The sequence below is a fragment of the Cebus imitator genome, unplaced genomic scaffold (assembly GCF_001604975.1).
Source record: "Cebus imitator isolate Cc_AM_T3 unplaced genomic scaffold, Cebus_imitator-1.0 Scaffold72, whole genome shotgun sequence".
NCBI classification, from domain to species: domain Eukaryota; kingdom Metazoa; phylum Chordata; class Mammalia; order Primates; family Cebidae; genus Cebus; species Cebus imitator.
Genome location: NW_016107387.1, coordinates 2655667 through 2667023, shown reverse-complemented (window position 1 = coordinate 2667023; position 11357 = coordinate 2655667). Strand labels below are relative to the sequence as shown.

The window sequence follows — 11357 nt, the reverse complement described above, 5'->3', positions numbered from 1 at the left end:
TTTGGGGGAAAGCTAGATGGGTAGATCTCTTTCTAAAGGAGGGTGAGAAAAGGTCTAAAACCTTGAATTGAGCCCCAAACAAATGTGTTGTCCACCAAGTATGTATTAAGTTACATAAAACAATGTAAGTATCCATCTTTTTAAGTGACCAGACTTTCTCCAAAAATAGAATACTTAAATAAATATCAAATAAATTAAATAGAATCATTAAATAAATATCCTAATACCTAGGATATTTAAATTGAAGATGAAACACCTTCCTGTCACATCCCCTGCCCCCAACCATGCTTTAAGTATCCTTGAAAAATAGCATAGTCTAACAAAATTATCATCTGGGTTTCTGATGTAATCAAACATATCAAAATGCATCTGCCTTTTAAAATGGTTAGGAAGTATTTCCTAAAAATTGAAATTGACATTCACAGAATTATGAAGAATGAGTACCAAGGTTGCATTTCACAGCACAAGTATGACTCTCCCTATAAAACCGATTACAACTAAGCCCTTTACGAGAGACTTGAATTACTATTGAAGTCAATTTCATTTCCATAAAATTCATTTCGGTTTTCTTCCCAATACATCAAGTTGAACATATTTTTAAAGAAAGACTGCCACTTTTCCCACCATTAGTGGCAAAAGTCCCTCACTGGTTTTGGCATCTGTCTTCCCCTGCCTTGGCTGGTGTCTTCCCTCTTCTCTCCTCACTCACTTCAACTGCTTGCTGCCAGCCAGGCACAAACATAGCTGAGCAAAAACAGGCTTGTTAGGTGGGTGCCCAATCTGCATGGGTACCTTCCTGGCCAAGCAGGGAAAGCCAGCCATTGTCCCTATTTCCCAGTGTCTCTGTCACTGCTGCTGGAGTTGGCGTCCCAGCAGGAGAAAGGAGCCAGGAAACCTGTGCTTGCCTGATGGGTCACCCATAGCAGCCATGGACAGTGAGATTCCCTGTAGTGGTACCAGGACCTGCTGGAGTTTACAGCATCAGTGTCATGGTGCACCTCTTAAACCCTCAGTCCACACCAAATGTTAGCCCAGATGACACAAAGGGAACTTTGACCTTCCTCTTTCCTGCCTAAGGGGCATGCATACAGATTGGAAGTCATCACAGGAAGCATATCTTGGTTTGCAGGTTTTGTGATTTTAGGTACTCACAAGAGATAAATTCAATCTGTCCTGTTAGACGTGCTCAGGAGGAAGCTCCCATCCTATTGGTGGTGAAGCAGCTTCTGCAGGCTCAGGAGGGGCTCCTCCCCAAGGCTTCTGGGATGTGCCATCCACCTGTCATTGGATCCCAAATATACCTGGGACACTGCTACATCAATATCAGCAACAATGGCAGTGCCTTGATACTGTGTATTTACTGTGTGTGCAGACCTGGCCTAAATCCCAGGCTTGAGTTAACTGACTTAGCACTCAGGATCCTGCTACAGGTGTTATTATTATTCTGCAGCACATGAAGAAGCCCAGTACAGAGCTGGTAAATAACTACTCACTGTCATCCAGCTGGCAACAGGGCGTAACATCCTGTGCACACCCAGCAAGGGCGCCCTGCAGGAGATGTCTTTGCTTGGCAGAGAAGTTGCCAAGAAGGCCAATGTCACCCTCTGGGCATGTCCTCAGGACTATTTGGAGGCTCTGCTTTCTCATCAACATCCTCTAGGATTGCTGTCATTCTAAAACCGGATAACATGGTCCATTTGAAATGAGTGATTTTAGAGAAATCAGCAGTAAAGCTACCAATTATATAAATCCTTTTATTATTATTACATTTTATTATTTACTAAAGACTACAAAGACATAGCGAGGCGGAAGAATACATTTCATTTATTTATGTATGTATATATTTATTTGGGTTTGCGTGAATTTTACTTGACTGTTCTTTCTCTTTGCTTTGTTACTGAGTTTAACCAAGAGTTATTTTTACCAACCCAATCTAATAATAAGGTTACAAAACTAATCAGACTTCGCAATTTCCTAAGCAACCACCACCCCCGTGGTTTCCAACTCTTCTCATCCACTGTTGTTATGATGATGATTATTATTTTAACTCTTTTGTGAATTGTCCCCATAGGGTGTTCTGAAGACGGCCTTGGATTTCCAAAAACTGGGCAAGGTGGAGTTTAGTGGCATCAGAGGAAATGCCCTGAGCCAGCAGGTCCAGCAAATGCATGAGGAATTTCAAGAGATGTACAGGCTTTTCTCAGGGTCCTCCTGTGACTGCCTGTACCTCCAAAGCACGGTAGGGCTTGGAAGGTCTAAATGACCAGCTCCGTCTCTGTTCCAGATGCCTCTCACCTGTAGGGTCTAAGTATTGACTTGCATTTTCCCCGTGTATTTCTTTGGGTCTGTGGTCCCAGTGGTTTTGCTGATTATTCTTTGGGTCGGGAGAAATTATTATTCCTTGTGCCAAGAGAAAGATTTCAAATTGTTCTTTGTGTTGAGAAAAAGATCAAGGAGGCCTCTCCCAATGGTTAACTGCTCCAGACTAATGACAACAGGGTTTCAGAGATGTTGAGGTGGGTATGAGGTGACAGTGGAGGCTAAAAACTTCAAAAGTTATAGGCTTCAAAATTTATAAGCTTCAAAATTTCAAAAGTTAAAAACTTCAAAAGTTAAAAGCTTCAAAAGCTGTAAGCTCAGTGAAAGAAGCCAGACCCAGAAAGACAAATGTTGCATGGTCTCCCCTATACGAGGCATCTGAAATAGTCAAACTCATAGAAGCAGAGTAGAATGGTGGCTGCCAGGGGCGGGGGGGAGAGGGAAATGGAAAGTGATGGCCAAGAGTATATTCGGTTATGCATGATGAAGAATTTCTGGAGCTCTAAGGTACAGCATGGTAAAGATGGTTAACAATACTGTATTACATTGTTCTCACTCATAAGTGGGAGTTGAACAATGAGAACACATAGATACAGGAAGGGGAACGTCACATACCTCACACACCAGGGCCTGTCAAGCGGTGGTGGGGGAAAGGGGAGGGAGAGCGTTAGGACAAATACCTAATGTAGGTGGGGCTTAAAACCTAGATGACGGGTTGATAGGTGGAACAAACCACCACAGCACATGCATACCTATATAACAAGCCTGCCTGTTCTGCACATGTATCCTAGAACTTATAGTAAAATAATAATTAAAAAACTGTATTACATACTTAAAATTCGCTAAAAGGGTAGATCCTAAGTGTTCTCACCACACACACAAAAAGCAAATGGTAACTGTGTGAGGTGATGAATATGTTAATTAGCTTGATTATGGTGATCATTTCACAGTGTATACATGTATCAAAACATCAAGTTGCATACCTTACATATATATAATTTTTATTTGTCATTTATAACTTAATAAAACTGCCGGGAAAAACAGTTTTAAGCTTTGGGCAAGGGAAGCTTTTTGTAAGGGAAGGACAGGCACACCCGGACAGAATTTTATTAGTGGCTTAGAGAGGTGTAAGTGAAGCCATAGCCTGGAGTTTCTGATCTGAACTTGGTTCCCAACAGAACACACAGGATAAGAATAGGGCCAGGGAAGCATTTTCCAGGGCAGGAACAAAGAGCCCAAGTCTCACCCGTAGACCCAGGAAAGCTGCAAGCTGCGAGTCTACGCCCACAGAAGAAAAAAAGAAAAAGGTTCAGCATGAAAACAGAATGGAATTCCCAGAAAAAGGAATGGCAGAATGACTGGAGAAAGGAATGTTAAGAGTGTATATGCAGGAAAAGGAGAAAGAAATTAGGGCAGGAATCTGCTCCGAGCACCTTCAGACATCCAGGGGAATCTTACTTGGCCAGACTCAGGAAGATACTGCCTTCTAAGAATTGCATTAGTCAAAAGTACACCCAAAAAAGGTAGACTGCAAAGCAGCCTGTATACGATGTATTTGCTACCATAATAAAAAATAAAACAAAATCCTATGCCCAAGGAGAAAACTAACAACTAAAAAGAAACATACCACAGTGTCATCATGTTTAGAAAGTAGGACTACACTATGTTTTCCTACTTTTTTTTCTTTCACACACATACACACACATGCACTACTGTTACAAAGTGATAATAACAAATAATGCCACGAATTAGAGATTGGAGTTAACAAAGTTTCTCTGAAAATTGCTACATTCTAAGAGACATACATTAGGGTTGCCAGATAAACTACACTAATTTGGACATACTAAAAAAAAAAAAAAATTCTTGTTTATCTGAAATTCAAATTTAACTGAGTGCCCCACAGTTTTATTTGCTAAATTTGGCAATCTTAAGAACAAGGCTAGTTGCTGTCTTAACCAATTAAGATGTATTTAGAATAAAGAGTTTGTATTAGTTTAATTAGCTTTCTTTCCCACTAATGGCTAGATTAGTTCACTGACAATAAAAAAATAGAATTCTGACTTGGGCAGGGAAGGAAAGTGGGTGGTAATGTTGGACAGCCCCATTACGGAGGCTGTTGCCACTGCAGTGCTTTTCAGGGTAATAAGAGCTGGGGTTGGCCGGGTGCAGTGGTTCACGCCTGTAATCCTAACACCTTGGGAGGCGAAGGCAGGTGGATCACAAGGTCAGGAGACCAAGACCATCCTGGCTAACATGGTGAAACCCCGTCTCTACTAAAAATACAAAAAATTAGCTAGGCATGGCGACATGTGCCTGTAGTCCCAGCTAATTGGGACTTGGGAGGCTGAGGCAGGAGAATCATTTGAACCTAGGAGGTAGAAATTACAGTGAGTCGAGATTATACCACTGCACTCCAGTCTGGGCAACAGAGCGACATTCCATTTAAAAAAAAAAAAAAGAGCTGATGTTAAGTGAGAGAAAAGGGACTTCAGGAAGCAGAAGGGAGGAGCATGGAAAGGGCGGAAGAACACCAAACTCACATCTAATTCACCTCACCATTTTGCCTGGAGACTCTAGGTAAAAATGCTGTAATCATAGGGTAACTAACTCTACATGGCCAAAAACTAAGTCATGCCATGGTGAATTTCAGAAAATTAAAATAATTCTTTGGTATAACCAGTTCGAACACAAAAGTTAGCTGTAAGGAGCATAGTGGGGTTGGCTTTCAGAAAATTATGTTTTCCTTATGTGAATATATGGTGTCTCTTCAGGACTTTGAAAATGGTGTCTCTGAATTTAACGAGAAAGTAGAAGATCTTGACCGAAGACTGGGGACTATCATTATTCAAGCTTTTGATGATGCATCTGATTTGGAGCATGCCTTTAAGGTTTGTGTAAATGGGGCAGGAGCCACTCTGTCCTGGATACTCCCCTGGCCCTCATCAGAGGTTGATACGGATACCTTTCCAACTGTCTGTTCCTGCAAATATTAATTATTCTTGTTAATCTAGTAGAGAAGGAGATGGGAATCCTTCTCATGCCAAGAAAATGTGCAGAATTGGGATTCTCAGGCTGATGACTCACGCCTTCCTGAACATGTGACAATGTAAAGATACTTTTAAAAAGCATTTCTGCAGTGATCTCTTTAGGTGCCATACCTTTATCAGTAGAGAAAGCATGACCATGCAATACCATGGCTATTTAACCATGGCTACTAGGTTGATTCAATCTGGAGCAAACCCCCTCCCGGGTAATGAGCGATAGGTTTCAAGCATCGATAACTGGAATAAGAAGATTTGTGCTCTTACCATATCATGCTTAGATCAGGTAGTACAAAGTGTATGGGGGAGGTAGTTTAGGACAAGGCGTAGATGAGGAGTAGGTAAATGGCTGCACAACTGAGAACACTGCATTGTGAGACATGAAGACTCAGTAGAACACGCTAGGTCTTCCACAAACAATCAAGAGGCTTACTCTATAAAGTCTTAAGGGTTCCACTAATTGGTGGAAGTTACAAGAAGTCAGATTTTGGTTCAGTAGAGGAAAGAGATTTCTGTCAAAGCTGTTTAAGATGTAATGGACTTCCTTAGCAAGTAGTTAAGTTTCTGGGCACTGAAAATGTTAATACACAGTTATCTGTGATGGGTGGGACAACTGTAGGAGAGGCTTAAATCCTGGATGGATGGATCTGTGTTATTCTAGAATATTTGGTAACCAAATGTGGCAGGCTCCATTAGCCATTGACTATATATAGAGAGAGATTCCCCTCTCCAAGCATTTGAACCAATCCCAAGGAAAAGGCTTGCATGCATTTACAAAATGATCATATATGCCATTAACTGTCAGGGCTAATTGAAACCCTGTTTCTCAGGTAACTTGTGGGTCTGAAACTCCATTCGTGCACTAAGGATGCCCAGCCCTAACCATCATGTAGATCCCTCTCTACCAGAGATGTTCAGGAGTCTTCAAGGGATGCCTCACAAGTATTCTCAAGTCACTTTAAAGTCTGAAATCATGGCATCTGCTACATGTCTACAGACCCCCTTTAAATTTTATCTGCCAAGAAAAGTGCTTGGAGGAGTCTTGCCATTGCTTTTCTTCTGATGGTCCCCACCACGAAAACATCTTTGCGTGTGCTAAGGGCATACCTCTTTGGGTTGCAAAATTCCAATCCTTAAAATGTTATGGTAGAGTAAGGTTCTGGGCAGAAGTACAAGGAGACCTTCCCCCTACTGAAGCAGCACTGCCATATCCAGAGTTTCAAAGGGCTCATAAAAGCAGATTATTTGTCTTCTGACCTTGACTCCTCTTCTCAGCAGAGATTCCAACCCAGCCTAGGGGAACTAGTAGGAAAACCACAACCCTCTGATCCCTTCTGCCTCCTTTGTTTCTCCCTTTTTAGTGATCTCACCAACAAGAAACTAAAACTGCCTTCCTCCCCAAGCCACAGCAAAAGCTCCAATGGATATAGGCTTATGCAGAGAAGAGCTTTTTCAAGGTTGGGGAGTAGGGACCAGAGAGAGTACCTGACTCTGGATCCCCTGTTGCTGCTGTAAGATCATCTAACCAGCCAGGCGGGTGGCTCATGCCTGTAACTCCAGCACTTTAAGAGTCCAAGGCGGGTGGATCACGAGGTCAGGAGATCGAGACCAGCCTGGCCAATATGGCAAAGCCCCATCTCTACTAAAAATACAAAAAAATTAGCTGGACGTGGTGGCACGCACCTGTAGTCCCAGCTTCTAGGGAGGCTGAGACAGGGGAATTGCTTGAACCCAGGAGGCAGAGGTTGCAGCGAGCCAGGATCTCGCCACTGCACTCCAGCCTGGCGACAGAGCAAGACTCTGTCTCACAAAGAAAAAAAAAAAGGTGGGGACATGAATCCACAAGTACATCCAAGTCAAGGACCGTGAATAGAGGGTGCAGGCTGGCCATGGTGTTCCCTCAGTGCACACATCTGTACTTCCCCAACAGAAGATTGTAGCTACAGAACTTGGTGGAGTCCTGCTCTCTTATGCTTCCATTAAGGCAGAGCTATTTTTTACTGTGTCCAGAGATCTGGGTGATTGTTTGGTGGAAGAAAGTGTGACCCTAGAGCTTTCCCACTGGATGGCTTTTTAGCACCTTTAGAGTGTTCTTATAGTGCCTTGAAATCGTTACAGAAATCCAGTCAAACTGTCTGACCTGGAAAACACCTGACCAAGGACCCCATATTTGGCTTTTCTCTGTACTTGGCCATTCCACATAACATGGCCTGGAGACCTCAGACTCCTGGGAGCCATCTAAGATTGTGAGCTGATACCAGCCAGCTACTAGAGCTTGCACTCCCTCCAGGCTTTGAATGTCAGTGAAGCAAAGTGGCTCAACCTGAAGGAAGGAGGTAGAATAAAGAGCATAAGTTCTTAGTCAAGTGCAGACTACTCAGCTTCCAGTTTTAGGACATGTGGGTGTAATTTTACATCATGTTTCTCATGTTCATTGACTTAAAGCAAGGGTTTCAAAATTTTTTCTACAAAAGGACAGAGAATAAATATTTTAGACTGTGGGTACATGTGTTTTCCATCACATACTCTTTTTTTCGTTTTATTATTTATTATTTTTATTTATTTATTTTTGAGACAGATTCTTGCTTTGTTGCCTAGGCTGAGTACCATACTGGGATCTCGGCTCATTGCAACCTCCGCCTCTGGGTTCAAGCAATTCCCCTGCCTCAGCCTGCCAGGTAGCTGGGATTACAGGCATGAATCACCATGCCTGGCTAATTCTTTGTATTTTTAGTAGAGATGGGGGTTTTGCCACTTGGCCAGGCTGGTCTTGAACTCCTGGCCTCAAGTGATCTGCCTGCCTCAGTCTCCCAAAGCACAGGGATTATGGGCATGAACCACGTGCCAAGTCCTCTTTTTAATTTTTTTAAATCTTTTTTTAAATGCAACAACCATGCACTGAGGCCACAGGCCAGGCTTGGGTGAGTTTGGCTGCCCACTGCTGTACTTTGTGACCTCCTGACTTGACTCACCAGGTGGAGATGAGAGGTTATCATGGAAGGCATGTTTAGAAGCAGTGGATTACTATAACCTAAGTATAACTGGAGTCCTACATGGCCTCATCTCAGAAAAGCATCACAATCGAAGAAACACGCAGGAGCCAGAAAGTAATTAAAAGCATTTCATGTCTTGATTTTGCTGCTCTAGGCAACACTGAGGGGTTATAGCCATTTTAATCCCAGGAACACATCTTTAGCACAAGCTCAGCATCACTGCCATTCTCAGGGCACCTGCTCTCAGAAAGTTGTTTTTTTGTTGTTCCCATTTCATCAACACCTTCCTTCTGTTCTAGGTTTTCGTTTTTTGGTTTTTTGGTTTTTTTTTGTGTGTGTGATGGAGCCTTGCTGTGTCGCCCAGGCTGGAGTACAATGGTGCATTCTCAGGTCACTGCAGCCTCTGCCTCCCAGGTTCAAGCAATTCTCCTGCCTCAGCCTCCTGAGTAGCTGGGATTACAGGTGCCTGCCACCATGCCCAGCTAATTTTTGTATTTTTAGTAGAGATGGAGTTTCACCATCTTGGCTAGGCTGGTCTTGAACCCCTGACCTTGTGATCCACCTGCCTCGCCCTCCCAAAGTGCTGGGATTATAGGCGTGAGCCACCGTGCCTGGCCTGTTATAGATTTTAATTATGTAGCTCAACTTAACCTTTCTAGCATCTCTAGTCTCCCTTTATTTAATGCTCTATCTAGATCCTCACACCAAGTAGAGCTGGGGGTAGGTAACTCAGCAGATAGGAATTCTCTGTTAGAAGCAAAGGAGAGGAGAAAGGCTATGAATATCCACATATGAATAATTACTGGTCCAATTCCACAATAACACTGTTCATCCTTCTCACATTGGTAGGCATATGGAGGAAAAACCAGGACACTGGATATATGTAAGCATGGAAAAGTTGAGTCTGTGATTTTTTCTTTTTCCTCTGCCTTCCCTACAGCTGCTAGACATAGCAGGAAACCTCCTTGAAAGACCACTGGTAGCGAGGGATGCATCTGATAAATATCTGGTTCTCATCCAAATGTTCAACAAAGATCTGGATGCAGTGAGGATGATCTATAATCAGCATGTCCAGGAGGAAGCAGAACTTGGTAGGCTTGTTGCAGGGGATTTTTGTGGGGATGTTCTGTTACTTGGAAGAAACAACTAATTCCTCTTGTATTTGTTGAATATCCCTATATGGATCCATAAATTCTCAAAGAAGAGCAAGCACAGTCTTCTAACTTGAAATTCCAGACCCCTGTGGGTGACTGTGGAGCTCTCTGAACCGTAGCTTTCCCTGTTTCTGGGACTGAAATTGGCAGGCTGACCCAGTGTGATACAGTCTTGACTGCCTCTGTTCAGCTGAGACCTTGGCATAATGTATGAGTTGACCCTTGATCCGTGTTTCTACACTGACTAATCTTCAACATACCTCCATTCCAAAATAAATGTTCACATGCCTGAGAGAAGTTTCTTACACCTTCCAATGCCATAGCAACCATGCTTCTGGTGGGAGGAACCAGCAGGAGCCCTCCAAAGGGCAGTGCTGTGCCAAGGTGTGGCGTCTCCATTTTTATTACAATGCTTAGAGTCAAAACAAGTGCCTTTCAGTTTTACGTACATTTATTGAGCCCTTGCTACATGCCAGGCAAACCTGTGGGTATGGTATAATGTGGCAGGTCAAGATAAGGGATAAAATAAATTAGTACAAAAAGGTGTTTGTTTATAGAATGTGAGTACTGCTCAACTTGAGTTATAAAGAATGGTAACAAGCTGGGAGGGATGGTGTGAACCTCTAGTCCTGGTTCCTCAGGAGGCTGAGGCAGGAGGATTGCCTGAGTTCAACAGTGAGAGGCTGCAGGAACTATGACCCTACCACTGCACTCCAGCCTGGGTAACAGAGCCAGAACCTCTCTCTAAAAATAAAATAAACAATAAAAAAAAATACATTCCTATAGTCAGTCACACAGTGCTTGCACATTGTGGATGCTCAGTAAGTGGTTATTGGACTGAATAGCTTATGGCATCTCAAAAATGATGCCATTTGGATGAAACAAATTATTAACTCCTTATTATTAAAGAATTTCTGCAGTGATCTCTTTATGAAGTGAAAGAACACTAACAAGACAAGATGCATTGTGGCACCTTGAGATTTGAAGGTAGACTTATGGAACAGGGAGTTGAGCTGAGCCCTAAAAGCTGGGAGATCAACAGTAAAGGAGAAGAGGCAGAGGCCTTCAGAGTAGACACGAGAGGATGCGGAAGGTGATCAGCTGGGAATGCCTATAGCCACACAAGATGTGCAAAAGACACCCAGTTGGCCATGGCATTAGGGGTTAGGTTGGGAAGTGCTCCGAGTGCCATGTTAAGGAATTTGGAATTCGTCATCGAGGCTATGGGAAATTATCAAAGACTTTTAAGTAGCTGAGTAACAGGATCGCTCTGCCTGCAAGTAGGTTTCACGGTGAGGTCATCAAGAATTGCCTCCCCGTAGAAGTCATTTTGAGAAAATCTGTTGGCCAAGCATTATGTGGGATCATCCTAATGACTTCTTAGGGTCCAGTACAGAGTCTGAAAATTCTAATGTCTTCAGAAGCTATATCGGTCACAAATGACCATGACCTTGGTACCTTAAAACACCACCACCCATCTTTCAGGAATCCAGCATGGTGCATCTGGGTTCTCTACTGAGAGAATCCCAAAGCTGAAATCAAGGCGTCGGCCAGGCTGAGTTTGGGTCTGGAGGAAAACTCCATTGCCAGCCTCCTTTCTGTTGGTAAAATCCAGTTCTTCATGACTATGGGAGTGAAGTCTCCATTTCCTGTTGGCTGTCAGCCAAGGGCCATTCTTAGCAACTAGAAGCCACCTGCATTCATTGCCGTGTAGCCACCTCCATCTTCAAGCCAGCAACAGGACGTTAAATTCCTGTTATGCATCAAATCTCTGCCTTCCTCTCCTGCTACTAGCCAGAGAAAACATTCTGCCTATTTTTTTTTTTTTTTGCCTATTTTTTTTTTTTTTT

At 43.0% G+C, this 11357-nt stretch overlaps 1 protein-coding gene across 6 annotated transcripts in view; it reads left to right on the top strand.

The window, feature by feature from the left end:
• The window catches only part of DNAH9 (dynein axonemal heavy chain 9), a 367598-nt gene that overhangs the window by 22741 nt on the left and 333500 nt on the right, over positions 1–11357 (top strand). For all 6 annotated transcript variants that reach the window (XM_017531396.2, XM_017531398.2, XM_037739576.1 and 3 more), the window contains exons 7-9: positions 2072–2239; positions 5091–5207; positions 9294–9444. In XM_017531396.2, coding sequence (XP_017386885.1) covers positions 2072–2239; positions 5091–5207; positions 9294–9444 — 436 coding nt within the window. The remainder of the gene's footprint in view (positions 1–2071; positions 2240–5090; positions 5208–9293; positions 9445–11357) is intronic.